General features: G+C 38.9%; 2 protein-coding genes across 4 annotated transcripts; one reads left to right on the forward strand and one right to left on the reverse strand.

Annotated features, from left to right (window-relative positions):
- The first annotated feature begins 1,967 nt into the window (after nt 1–1,967).
- On the forward strand, nt 1,968–7,636 carry LOC116252199 (protein CHAPERONE-LIKE PROTEIN OF POR1, chloroplastic). 3 transcript variants are annotated; one of them, XM_031626317.2, is made up of 6 exons: nt 1,968–2,173; nt 2,364–2,410; nt 3,405–3,617; nt 3,701–3,804; nt 5,267–5,711; nt 7,140–7,636. In XM_031626317.2, the coding sequence occupies exons 3-6, from the start codon at nt 3,439–3,441 to the stop codon at nt 7,288–7,290; spliced, it is 879 nt and encodes a 292-aa protein (XP_031482177.1). In that variant the 5' UTR covers nt 1,968–2,173; nt 2,364–2,410; nt 3,405–3,438; the 3' UTR covers nt 7,291–7,636. The 3 variants fall into 3 exon arrangements, with proteins under 3 accessions (XP_031482177.1, XP_031482178.1, XP_031482176.1); XM_031626318.2 differs by having other exon boundaries at nt 2,364–2,406; XM_031626316.2 differs by lacking the exon at nt 2,364–2,410 and having other exon boundaries at nt 1,970–2,173.
- Nucleotides 7,637–8,709: 1,073 nt separating this feature from the next.
- Nucleotides 8,710–13,948, reverse strand: LOC116253450 (FRIGIDA-like protein 3). The gene is made up of 4 exons (XM_031628271.2): nt 13,818–13,948; nt 10,119–11,209; nt 9,711–9,883; nt 8,710–9,454 (listed from the first exon to the last, which is right to left on the reverse strand). Exons 2-4 carry the CDS (start codon nt 11,185–11,187, stop codon nt 8,939–8,941), a joined length of 1,758 nt encoding a protein of 585 aa, XP_031484131.1. The 5' UTR covers nt 11,188–11,209; nt 13,818–13,948; the 3' UTR covers nt 8,710–8,938.
- Nucleotides 13,949–14,587: the final 639 nt, after the last annotated feature.

Consider the following 14,587-nt stretch of genomic DNA (forward strand, 5'->3'; position numbering starts at 1 on the left):
ATCGGGTCAGCCCGTTGTCCTTTTTTTCAAGCCCGAACCCAAATTGGGTTGGGTACCTGCCTGGTCCCCAACCTTAGCGTGAATCATCACCTTACCAACGAAATATGAAATTAGAAAATGTTCAGAACTGGTAATCTAGTCTGTAGTCATACCCAGATCCGAATTCCGTGGTGGACTGGAAACATGCTAAAGAATCCATATATATTGAATTAGACAATTCGGTATCCTTAATTCTTAACACTCAATTGGTTGGATCATGGTTGCAATAGTCAATCGAGTATCTGTGATACTCAGTTGGGTTAGAGTGAGCGGGAGGATTACGACCCACCATTTGAAAGGAGTCTGAGGGCTCATCCACTTTCCAAGAGGTCATTTGGTAGGAAAAATATTTAGGAAATGTTCAATGAATCTGCCTTAAATATTGGGGCAGGTTCATGAAATAATAGTTTTAATAGTGTTTCATAAACATGCAACAATATTTAGGTCAATTTTATTGGATACTCTCTGAGTATCGATCTCTTAACAAATGGAATAGTTTGTGAGCTCTTAAACAACTCTTAAAAATTAGCCACTCAACATGAACGACCTGCCTTGTTCGTAAGTGTAAAAACTGTTCTGAACCGAAGTCCTTGGAGCTTCAACAACGTCCTGATGTGGTACAAGACATCACAAAGTAGCTAAGAACAGTTGTAACCTGAATACTGCAGCTGTTGTGCATCTTTTTTCCCACAGACTAGTCGATTTTGGATCATTCATTTATTTTTGAATGATTGTTTTTTTATTCGATTCACAAACCGATTTTTGTAACATTGCATTCGATCGTTCATCACTTTTGACAGGCACCCCCATCTGGTCCTCTGCTAATGGACTACAATGGCTGAAGCCGCTCAGAATCAACCAGTTTTGGTCGAAAGAAATTGTATTAATAATACCAAAAACTGTGACAAGAAGTCTCAAGATACATTTTGATCAAACTCCCAATTGAGAAACATAAAAGCGGGGTTTATCATCCATTTTAACTGTATGAAAAAAAAAAATAGTAGTATTACAGAATAGATAATATAAAAACAGATATATACACACACACGCGGTCCAGTTAAGAATCGAATCTCAATTTCCTCAAATGGCCCAAGATAAGTAGTGTCAAACATGAATCAGACAGGCTCTCTCGACGATCTAGTTTAACCAGCTATGCTATGCGCTTTGATGCCCATAGATCCTCAAAGGCACGATGGACCTGAGATCAAACTCACCTCTTTTATTCTTACAAAATATAGCATTGTTTTTAGGTTTCACCTAATATCTTCAGTTTGGTAAAGTCAAAGCCATGAATTTCGGTGTGAACTTTTTTTGTAACAACGTTCATGTTGGTATATTGCCCCAAGTGGGAAGAGGGTTTTAGCTCTCATTCGAATGATAGAATGAAATAATACTTGTCTAACTTATCAGAAACAATTGTGTTACATCAAAGTATTTAAAACCCTTTAGGCTTCAAACAGCTTATCCTTATGGATGGACATGTTGCTTCATAATTTCCATGGAATTTCAAATTGACTTCCTCAACATTTTCTTGTTAGGGTTTCACTAGCGAGAGAGAGAGAGAGAGAGAGAGAAATTTCAATACCCATCAGCCATTCAAAAATGAGTTCCCAGTAGTGACCAGGAGGATTCAAATATATGTTCCAACGAGTAATCAGACTTCGATTGATTACATGTGGAACTGATCTGCACATAGCTTTGTTTCTCTTTCGTTCCAACTTGAATCTGTGCATGAGACTGACTTGGGTAGAACAACGATGCCCGGTCCGACGATGGACAATTCAATTACATGGACCTGTTATGACGAATTCGGTCCGTTTAAAGTCTCCAAACAAAATCCTACTCGGAACAGCCACATTATTTCCTGGATGCAGATACAAAGGTGGTGTCGGTCCATTTTCAAGTAATGCGTGGGATGCATTTGGATCCGAGACGGCCCAAGAATTCCAGGTCTCGTCCGCACCCCGACAACTCAAGGATTCCGATGTCCGAAGCCCCAACAAAATCCTTGTGTGCTGCCCCTTCCTTACCCTCATCAGCTCAGTGGGACTTCTCGAGACATTTCCCTTCCCCTGCTCCTCCTGCTCCGTCTCCTATTTTTCATCTTCTCTCGTTCTCCCATACCTTCACCAAGGTCAGTTCGCTTCTCTTCCCCTTTAAACTTTTTGATGGGTTGTAATATTTTCCTTCATTTCGCTCTGCCATCTTTCTTCTTTGTGTTTTCTGGTTTCCTACCGTGCGTGCGCGCGCGTGTGTGTGTGCTGGGAAAAGAATGTGCATGGTTTTTCTTTCATTCTCAGTGTTTCTGCTTCAATTTCTTGTAGTTCTTGCACGCTACATGGATAAACGGGTTTTGAAGCTTAACTAGTAGGTGCTACTCTCTCATTTTGGCTTTTGTTTTGGTTTTTCCGTTTGTGCTGGGGAAAGAGAGCTGGCTCAGTTTGTGGGGTATATTTTCAGGCACCCTAATTGTTTGTGAAACATTGACGTCATAACTACCATGGTGCCGTATAGATTATTAGCCGTTTCTTGGTTTGGATTTTTTAGTTGCCGGATTTTAGGTCATATGTTCGTCCATGGACTAATATGTTCACGCTGTTCTAATGTGGCGTAGATTGAATAAGCTGACGAACACCACCAAAAGAGAATCACGGAATATGAACTTTTTTTCCCTAATCAAATGCTAAACAGGTGGGAGAAATTTTTTCTGTCATGTTAGTAGTTCAAACTTTAACGTCAATATCCAATCAAGTCCATGAGGTTCACTTGAATAGTCTTTAACTTTAGTTAGGGCAGGTTCAGCCGTTCAGGCAACGTTAGCATTGCAGAGCTCGCTTGCAACAACTGCAAATTATTTTCTGATGGTTGTCTCACGATACTTTTGTGTCCCTGGACCTGTATTTATCAACATCAGATACTGATCGTGGTCAAAATTTTTCTGCCTATGTGAAAATGAAAAGAAAAAGATGATACTCGTGGCCTCATGGTTCTCTCTCCTTGTAAAGAAAAGAAGAGTATAACGTTGCCTATTCAGCTAGCAGGTTCGCCAATATTGGCTGTGACCTATCTGGCGCTTGTGGTTAATGCTTGGCCAACTTAAATGCATCATATTTCTGTCCAACTGCGTCTTCATTTTTTATAAGAAATTTTAGATGGTTTGATTTGCAATTTTTTTTTGTGGCTCTTTCTTCCTCGTGTTTTTTATAAATATTTAGCGAGCTGCACCTGTAATGTTTGTAAAGAATCCTGATGATTTTGTTTCCCATGGAAGTGATGCTGTTAGTGTTTGTTGTTTAACGACTTATTTATAATTTTATATAGTAGAAGCATGCTGAATCTGCAAATTCCGTATTTTGTCAATGCAGATGAGGCCCTTTCTGGTGTAGGACAAGTCTTGTTATGGAAATAATTGTGTGTTCTTTGTCCAAAATGCACACAACTGGCTTGAAATATAATCCTTTGGAAGTCTCATGCAAAGTTTTACATCCATGGATATCAAGCTCTTCAGTTATGCAAGTTTCTGCTTGTTCACTGAACGGATTTTGCACGGAAAGGAAACTGTCTTATCAACTTGATAGGTATACTTTGAACAGTCAATCTACATAGTCTTGGAAGCTGATGTACCAAGATCTTATTTTTCTATTTTTCATGATTCTGTCAGAAAATATTGGTGTGGCTCCAAATGGAGTCACCAAGTTCGCAAGACTCACAAAGTCAGGAGCACAATGGATGCATCATTTGGTGATATGGCTGGTGAATCAACTGGTATTTTTGTTTTTCTTTCACATTCAGGGCTTGACAGTGATTGAAGTTTGCATTTTTTATCTTCATCTGTACTTTCAAATAAAATTTTCTTGCTCAAAAATGCATGTTGTGAATACTGAGATAGAAGGCCTTGATGCAGTTGTACATATATTACACATGTTCATGGGACATGGTTTCTCGTTTTCATTGGTATCTTTTTATATGTTATCCTTATGTTTACATCTTAAAAATTCAGTAGTACTTTATAAACAAGGATGAAGAATGAGAAAGGAAGAAGTCACATTCTTTTTCTTTTTTCTTTTCTCTTGGACTCACTTAGTCATTTTTGACATGATGAAAATGTTGTGAATGTAGCTCACTCAAATGTTATCGTCTTAGTGGTATGCTTTCTTAAATCTTTCTGTCAAACATTTTGATGTCCCTTTTAGCTGCTTTTGGTTTAATTGTGCAGTGCACTGGCCAAAGTGGTTCAATCAGCTTTGTCATATGTACACTTTTTTGTTTTAAATGAAATTGGTAGAAAACTTAATGCCACTACATAGATTGGCTTTTTAAACTTCACTTATTCATTCCTTTGTTTTATCAAGTTATTCAACATTTCAACTTAAGTCACCGTATAATTCCTTACCCTCACTAAACAATGAACTGCAAACTTGCTCGAATTATAATTGGACAATGATGTCAAGGAAATAAATGTGCATCTTAATTTTTAGTTTATTGCCATAGAAGGTCTCCGCATTAATTGCAAAATTTCAATAAAAGTCTCTTTTCTCCTGTTATAGGGGTTTCCCAAGAAAATAACCTTTTTCACTCTCTTTTGCTGACGAATTGTGTATGGAGCTGATGATTGTCTCTATCATTGTATATTTGCATTAGCTCCAGAATTCACATAAGTCAAATTGGGTCCAGCTTCAGGATTCAGCAAATGATTAATTTTTGTTAGGTCAGTGAAATAGCAACTTATTTGCAGTCCTGCGTGATCTGCATGCTTCTAATGCCTATCTATTCTGGAATTTAGTTTTTGTGTAGTTTTCTTTAAAATAAGCATGTTGGTCCTCTAAGAATAGCTCATATGGTTACTTTGAAAAGAGAAACAAAAGTTTGTCTTCATTTACCAGTCGTGTTAGTATTCAAGGTGATTCAACATCATCACCACTTTTATAATTTTATTTCGAGTAGCATGAGTACCTGTATCATCATCCAGCATTTGAAAGTTATTTCTTCTGGTTCAGCTGCTTCTCTTCAAAGTTGAAATACTTGGAATATTTTGTACTATTTTGGATTCTCATGCTGTTGCTAGTTCATGCTGTTCACTTTCTTCTTCTCTTCCTTAGATTTCCCACTGGCTATTGTTCTAAATGTTTAGTGTATCAATGTGTCATATCTTCAATCTAGGAATAGCTTATCTACTGGAGTTTTTTTGTCGTAATCTATCTCTCCTGATTCATTGCCATAATCACAGAAATTTTTCCAAGAATTAATATAAAGGATCCATACAAGCGTCTTGGGATCAGTCGAGAGGCTACAGAAGAGGAAATTCAAGCTGCAAGGAACTTCTTGATAAGCAAATATGCAGGCCATAAACCAAGTGTAGATGCCATAGAATCTGCACATGACAAAATCATAATGCAGAGCTTCCTTGAGAGGAAAAGCCCAAAACTCAACATAAAGAAGAAAATGAGAGAGGTCAGTCAAACACGAGTTGTAAAGGCAATAACAAGCAGATTTGAAATGCCATCAATGAATGTCGTTATAAAAACTGCAGCTGCATTTGCAATCCTTGGGGCATTGACTGTATTATATCCAACCGAGGAAGGGCCAACACTTCAAGTGGCCATCTCCTTAGTGGCTGCCATATATTTCATATATCAAAGGCTTAGGAGCCGAATCAGAGCAGTTCTATATGGGTAAGGCTTGTCAGTTGCAACTTCTTTGTTGTTCATTTACAAAATTGTGCAGCTTGTGGTAGAGCATTTATGCAAATGGCCTATTATCTGTATGATGACACATCCCAACTTATACTTCACGATTTTTTATTGGAGTGTATAGCTGCCCCTTATACTACTATGTGACATGAGTATAGGTACAGGTGCCGGTGCAGAGCATTCTCAGAAAACGTGGGTACAGGGACACTGCTCCATATATATATATATATATATATATAGATAGATACAGATATATATATAGACACACACACACACACGAATGTGCATATATATAAAACAAAAAATAAGATTTTAAACAAACAAGTGGGTACAGAGACACAGCCATATATATATATATATATATATAGACACACACACACACATGCACATATATATAAAACAGAAAATAAGATTTTAAACAAACAAAACAAAACATTCATGATTCATAACTTATAAATTATTAAGGAGAAACTCATGAACAAAGTATGAAATAGAATCATACGATGAAGATGGGGAAATAACCTCATTTCATCTAAAATAGAAGGTTCAGCATACATGACTGCAGCTGCAGTCACGGATGCTGAACCTTGTTATGAATTTATATCATCTGAAAATTCAAAGAAAATATAATAATACACAATGAGATTAAAAAAAGCCTCAATTTTAAGATGAAATTGGATTCGGTCAATTTTGATTGTCGAAACAGGAGCAGACATGGCCCTGGGTGTGTTGGCTGCACCCAACACGGTCAGCACAGTGACTGGGCCATGTCCAACTGCATACCGGTACCAGTACCCTTGTTGACTCGTGTTCAGTCTTCAAAAATTATCTTTTACATTTTTTTCCCTTTCGGCATAGGCAGAAATGCAGCTAATATCATACTCTCCTGTTTGACCTTGCACTTCTACAGTTCTACTCCTTATATATGAACCCTCTTTTCCTTTTTCTTTCAACTGCTTGAAGTTTAGTTTGCATGCTGTAATCTTGAAATTTATGCCTACTTATTAAACTCAATTGTTACTGACTCAACTAATGCTGACACTCATTTGCTACTACCGTGGATCTTCTGCAACTTTTTTATTATGCACACCCCATAAGAATTTTACTGAGCCTAATAATCAGTACGAACACTTGGATTTTCATCTCACAAACTAAAATTGGACTTGTTCATAATCGAGTTCCAGAACTATCGAATCTTTTATGTTATGATTTCACGCTTCATCTTGCAGTGGTCTGTCTACACTTGGTTTGACATGCAAAAGAACAAACATACTTATCAGTTATCAAAGTGAATTCCATATTGTGTAGAGTTACATTTGTCCTTGCATATATATATATATATATATATATATATATATATATATCTTCTAGTGCTTTTGTATCTTATTGACCATTTGGTTAATTTTGCAGACTTGGAGTCTTCTTTGGTTCCTGGCTGTTGGGTACCTTCTTAATGGTGTCCGTTATCCCACCTCTTCTCAAAGGCCCAAGAAGTCTGGAGGTTACAACGTCACTGATTACATATGTTTTCCTATGGGTGTCATCTTCTTATCTGAAGTAACTGAGCTGCATTTGCTTAATCAGATATATCGTTGACTGCTTTGCTTCTTCCTATCGTCTTTGTTGAATCCTATCGGCCGTTTCTGGACAACAGTTGGAATTTTTTTGAATCTAAAAGGCAAGAAATCTCGTTTAGAAGCAACGCGTGCATGCTTCTAACAAGTTTTGAGTACGACTTTCTTTTTATTATAGGACAAAGAGTGATTCATGCCATGTTCTGTGTAATTTTTTTTCGTTTGTGCTAAATCATTTTTATGGTTTCAAGTCCTTCCCTTCCTACTCAGGTGAGAGTATAGCTCATGTAAACCCTTTTATTGAATAAAAAAAAGAGCTTTCTTATGATCTAATGGGGAGAATTAAATGTTTTCCAATGCTAGTTACGACTAAATAGATAGAACTAGCATATCATGAAATCTTTGAGGTGTTCATTTTGAAAGATTCTATACGTTGTACTTCAATTTCGTGTGCTGATTTATTCTCCGAGCTTGATTATGTCTGCCTGTCAACTAATCAGATTCTGCCTAATTCGACCCGGCACTGACCCGACAGGGCAGTAATAACGGTCCTCACAACATAAAATTTCCTCGTTTTCAAGTTGCGTCTTGCCCTCCTCCTCACTCCTCAGTGCCTTCATCTATTTTAGGGCCTATGTTTAAGCTACGGTTTGAAGTACAGTGTCGTTCCAATACAAGCATCACATTTCTAATCCTTTAATGTAGTCTTGTTAATAATTTCTCGGCCTTCCACTTAAATCATCGCATGCTGGGAAGATTCCGACATCTACGGCGTGCCAATATTAAGATGACCATGGCTTAGAACCAGAGCGCTTGTATGCAAACCCCCTCCAACTCTTAGCTTGGGTAAATGCCCCTTAATTGAACATCTTTGCACGTCCAAAATCTACTTACCAGCACCACGCAAAAAAAAATTGCTTATATTCCTAGGACAGGTTCAGAACGTAGCGACCAGCAGCACCAAAGGATTTTTACTTCGTTTTTTTTGCAAATTAAACAAAGGTTACTAGAACAATGATTCAACGTGCTTTGTTGGTTAAAACTTGATACTGGATCATCCCCATCCATTAGAAATCTGATCTTGGTACGCTGCTTGACGAACGGTCATCGAAATATTTTAAACCGTTTACCACGTTCAAGTAAATCAGATATTCAAGGCTGGTCACGAGTTTGGAATTCAGTCGAGATTACCAGAGCGTATACAAACTATCCGTCGTCCATCAGGTTATGTCCGAGAAAGAAAAATGACAAAACCGAAAAACGCAACCTTTACGACGAAACAGGATATGTGCGCCCTTTCCAAGCATTTTAGTGCCATACCATTTCAGAGTGACAGAGGAGGACCTGACATTAGGATCACAGAATATAGAGGTAAAAGGAAAATTTTCCCTGGGAGGCAATGAACGGTAGAGAAGATTAAACCATTTATCACAGGAAAAACAAAGCTCATTAACTCCACTGAAACCAATAACGTTAGGATCACCATCAACTTTAGGTAGAGTCAGATGCCAACGCAATGACAGGAAAAATCAGAACCAGCTTTACCAAGATCGAGGCTATACAGCAGCAGCCAGCTTTCACGCGATAAGTTCTATCGTTACTATGGTATCTTGTTCATGTAAGTATCCTCGTTCCTTAAAGATATGTAGGAGGAAGGTGAGAAGACTGCAGTCCATTGCCCATATAAACTCCACCATAACCGGTTGTGGTGGCACTGTAAGGCGCAGCAGGAGCTGCCACCACACTTTCTTGATAAAGATAAGGCCTTGCATGGCTTGTTTGCTGATCGTAACGAGCTTGGCTTATGGCATTGTAACCAGCTTGTACCTGGTAGTTGTACCCAGTTGCCGATGGATACATGTACCTATTATCTGGCCCACTATTATTGTATGCACCTCTGTCAGCTACATCGGCCGCTCTATTAGGACCAGCCACGCCCATCCAATGTCCATGGCCACCAGTGTTGGCCCGAGACCGCTTCGGTTGGGGCTTTGCTGCTTCACCCATCCTTTTCTTATCGGCTTTTGCTTTGTCCAACTGTGCCACCCGTTTCTGAAGGGGGTCAAGTGGGTACTCTGCCTCCAGTTTGTGTTCTTCAATACACTTCATTATGGCTCTCAAAGCAGCCAACTCTTTTGCATTGCCGTCATTCTGCATGAGTGCAAAATAAAAAATTTCAAATACTTGCAAGAAGATGGGCAAAATAATCACTATATATCATTGTGCCTGACCCCACTTTCCATCGGTCACACACAATGAGATAGAAGATATAACCATAGAAAGGCAACCATGGGAAATGAGTTGGACTAGTAGAAATTGTAGGAGCAGCTGACCATTGATTTGTTCAACTAGCAACTGTTGAAGACCATGGTCCTATGAAACTTATCAAATTTATATCCAAACGCACCTGAGCAGCACCTGGACCAGCATTTCCACCCTTCCCTTGTGAATTTCTCCTCACATCCTTCAAATATGTCTTTAGAAGAGGTACAGGTGGGAAGCTCTCTGTAAGCTGGAAGGAGTATATAAAGTTGACAGCATCAATCTGCCTCCCACTATTTACAAGTGATTCAATGACACCTGCATAGATCAATCAGGTCAACATTCAACAAAATAGTGGGAAAATAGAAACCCTTCTCACTGCATGTGGTTTTGGATATGCTTTAACCGCAGTAAGCTACTGAGGATCTCATCTATTTCGGGCAGGAGGTTGTCAATATGCTGCAAATATGAAAAAACTGATGTCCTATAAACAACAATGTTTACAGAGGGATCTACTTTGAGAGCCCTCAAGTCATTTTGACAGAATACCAACCTGGCATTTTGTGTACAAGTCCAAGAGCATGGCAGAGCTCAGGTGTTTGCTTGCGACGGGAAACTGCAAGTACAAGCTTGCATAGTTCATCTTCATCAAAATCTGAAGAAATATTAAAAGTAGCGAGTAGCTGCAGGAATGCCTGCACTTCCAATGAATTGCCATTGGCAGCATCAGCATCCACATCAGCCAATTTGGGCTTCCATTCATCAGCAATTGCCTTCGCTTGCTGTTTAATTCCAGGGGTGATCACAGGGTGATCTGCATCTGGTGTAGTTCCTATTGAAAGGGGAGCCAGTGACTCCAACAACAGAACACAAGACCTTCTCAAACCCAAAAGGGCACCATCCCTCTTATCCCCCGGAGGGGTTGTTTGACCTGGAGGGTAAAACCCCTCCAGTGAATCCAGCACCAACTGTGCTGGATTGGTTGCACTTTTCAGGGCAACTGGAACCTCCTCACGTATTGCAGCAAGAACTTTCCGGTTCTCCGAAATGAAATTCAAAAGCCCTATTGCATCCATCTCTTCGCATAATTGCTTCAACTGAGGACGGGGCTTAACTTCAGCAGTTTCAGCAGGTGCAGACCCGCTTGGGCTATCAGGCAAATTCTCCTCTGTACCAGATAATGGTGCATTGAGTTCGCCATTGGAATAGCTATTTACCTTGCATTCGGAATTGGCAGAAGTATCTGCAGGTTTTGGGGATGATGCCTTTTTGTACTTGCTGCATGCCTCCCCAATCTCAGCAACAGCCGAGTCCTTCAGCACCTGCAAGCGATCTAATGAAGCCTCTTCCTTGGCAGCAACGGCTGCTTCTCTCTGCTTGAGAGATTCACGGGTTTCAGTTGCCTTGGCTTCAAATTCCATCTCCTTCTTCTCTAGTTCATCAAATCTCTTCTTTAATGAACTTTCAATGCTATAGAAGTGTTCCTGTAGCTCCTCCCACTGCAGTTTGCAGTTTAAGGAAGCACCTCTGTGAGTCTCCAGATCACCAAATGCCTTGCGGAGCTGCTCGATCATTGAACTTGTGGATTCAATACGTGAGAGGACTGGTTCTGAATCAGCCATCTTACAGTAATCTAACACACACCTGAGATACTGTATATGGTAAGGACTAAGAAAGAAAGAAGAAAAGAAAGCATGTCGCAGAATCACATTTCTAGAATTTTTTTTCAAATTATTTGCTTTTTTTCTAAAATGTGCACAGTAAAAAATTTAAGTAAACCAAAAACTAAAAACCTGAAAACGATAATAATAAAAAACGATATTTGAAAGCACAGCAACAAACTCAGTTGTCACTGTTGCAAATATTGTCTCGACGCTAACAACAACACATGGATGGCCCAAAATGGTTACAACGGTAAGCAAGAACAAGAACTAGTCCAAGCTACTAAAATTAAATGTTTCATGTGCATGTACAATTATTTCTGTGTTGTGTATGTGCAAGTGTGTGTACGAGTGGAGATGGGGGTGGGGATGAGTGATACTGAGTATTACAACTTACAAGTTACTCAACCTTGATCAAACACAAAGGCACAAAGCATCCAACTCAATTTCTCAGTTTCATCTGAAGCTCAAACATCTATGAAAAGGAAGAAACCCAATCAATCTAACACCACCACATCATGAGACAATGTAACCTAGACACTCCTGGAAAGTGCCACAACCTGTGTCGAAACAGTTCAACACAGGTAATGGTACGGGACATGGCATCCCGTATTTTGTATTTTTTGGTTTGTTTGGGTTTTTTTTTGTTTAGTAATTTATATTGTATAAATATTAATAATAAATATATGTGTTTACTTGCTTGCAAATTACAATCTTAGTGTTGCTACATATATATAAGTATATACATGGCCCTGTTCCCACACCCAAGTTTTCTAAAAATACTTCACACTGATGTCTGTGTCCACACCTGGGCCCATGTGACATAGTGAGACAGCTAAAAAACCCACACAGAACTGCACATAGTTGCTCGGATCTAACTAATTCATCTCACATCAAAATGATCTTAAGCAGCTAATTCAATTACATCAAAATTGTGGTTGATCTCAACTGGTCTCCATCCCCAACAAAGTTGCATTTAGAAGCTCCAGTAATTGAATTCTGAAACAAGAAATGGATGAGAAACCAAATTTCCCGGACTAGAGCAGTTCAACACCTTCAACGTGAAATAGAAATTAGAAAGTATATTTGAAAAGTTTTATTTTCAACAACAAAATGAGAGGAAAATTCAGATGCAAAGCTATAAGTATGGGAATGTGGGGATCGAAAATAAGCCACAATGATCAGTTCAGCACGTTTCATCTAATCTTTAGTGAAAAACTTTCAAGTATTGTGCAAGTTTCGGCAACAAAATTTTTGGTCAGTTCTTGACTGAAAAGAAAACCTGGTTCTATAGATCCTTCAACAAATAAGCATCCAGTACAGGGAACGGAACAGGTAAGACTACTGTCAATAGACGAACCCATAATTTTGGGATAGAAATGTAACAACTAAGAACCATCGAAAATTTAGATGCCAAGCAAATTTACTACATTATGTTTCTTCTTTTCTTTATGTGCATGTATTTCTTACAACTCAAACTAACAAAATCAAAGTCCATGGGTGGAGAACCCATGAGTCCGAACGCTATGCTTATGCTTAAATTTCTTTGTGTTGTTCCTTTTCTTTGACTCAGCAGTTTTCTTTGTGCCTGCCGCTTTTTTTGCTTTGAGCTCATCTACTCTGACTCCTGGCGTCTGCTGAAATTGCCTTTGGCTATGCCTTTACGGCTTTACCTATGCCAAAACCATGCATGCGTATCTTCCAGCCGCATACCCAAAGCAATGCTTCCTTAAATCCAGTTGGCTTGTTCTAACCATTTGAACGATTTTCAGAAGCTCCCTTCCTACTTTCCTCATTTGCTGCCCTGAAACCTAGAGACATGCACATGCATGTATATATGCATATCCTTACCATGTGTTCCTCATAGCATCCACATCCCACCCATGCCTGGGTGGTCACCTACATTTTGCAACTTACCTTCAGTAGTATTAATTACAACTTTGACTAACAGCATATATAATAACATGAGGTTTACTCATTTTCATCCATCTCAAAAGATGAACACATCATCCGAAGAGGCACGATTCCCCGTAGATGTCTTTTCTGGAAATGGTCAGATTCATCTATACTCAGCTACACCTTAATTTCCCAACAGGGGAAGAAACATGCACTGTTCTCCCTAAACAACCATAAGGATTTCAATAATAACCATTATACTCTCAATTTCATAGGCATTTAATTCATTTCTTCTCAGAATGACCAACCCATTCCCTTCATCCTCAAATTCCACCCACCCACCTAACTGACAACAAAAAATTCTCTCCAGGACGGAGACAAACAAAAAGAAAAAGAAAAGAAAAACCCACTACACATCGTCTTGCCATTGTAAAAAAAGCTATCACCCACCATTCAATAACCCAAAAATTTGCAGGGAAAAGAAGAAACAACAATCAATCCAAAACAAGAATCGCCGTTATTCAAGAAAAAAAAAAAAGCACATATGTGTACAAAAAGGCGATTGCATCTCATTCATAAACTTCTTAACATCTACCAGGGAAGAAAGCGGAGAGGAAAAGGCACAAACCAGGGCAGAAAGGACGAAAGAGGAGGAAATGAAATCTGAATACGAACGACATGAGCGAAATTCTTACCTCTGAGCGTCGTGGACGACGAAACCTCAGCTCCAAATTCGTTCGCTTTACAGATGCAGGGACGCACCTCGGAGACCGACCGAACCGCAAACCCTAGCCCGATTTTCTACGAACACGGCAGTGTGGTGAACTTAGCAAGGACACATTGTCCAATATATCCTCCTAAATGCGGTTAAAGACGGAACGGGTCTCGCCGCGCCGACGGTGAGGTTGTACTAAAAATGAGAAAATGACACTTTTAGGAGTTTGCACGCAGCTACAGTTACACCTGTGCCAAGTACAAACCATTCTATGAAGGCTAATTTCGTCATTAGGTAAAGTGAGAGCCAATGTGCGCCTTCATGGCGAGATTTTGTGTTGTCACGAAAATTATGAAAATGTTCTCCAAACGGCTGGGGCTCCATGTCGGGCCATTCATATAATAATTTTGGGCGTTCGATCAGAGAACCAATTTCAAGCCTCGTTTGATAATATAAATAAATTGACATGGTTACATGAACATGCTTGAAAAAAATTGGTAGATTTTGTGTTTCATTATTTATAGATCTGTCAAAATTTTTTGGAAATTGTAACATATTTATGACCTTTCCGCATAATGTGTTTGAAGTAGAATTCCATAAATTTACCTCAATACTCATTGTTCTTGCTGCTACATGTCCCCTAGTACTATTTTATTGCACAATAGAAAGAGTATACAAAATATTTTAGCCAAAATAATTTGTTTATTAGTTGATATTTTCTTTGTCCAATGTTTGATTCAAAAAAACACC

This window comes from Nymphaea colorata, chromosome 4 (genome assembly GCF_008831285.2).
Source record: "Nymphaea colorata isolate Beijing-Zhang1983 chromosome 4, ASM883128v2, whole genome shotgun sequence".
Lineage (NCBI taxonomy): Eukaryota > Viridiplantae > Streptophyta > Magnoliopsida > Nymphaeales > Nymphaeaceae > Nymphaea > Nymphaea colorata.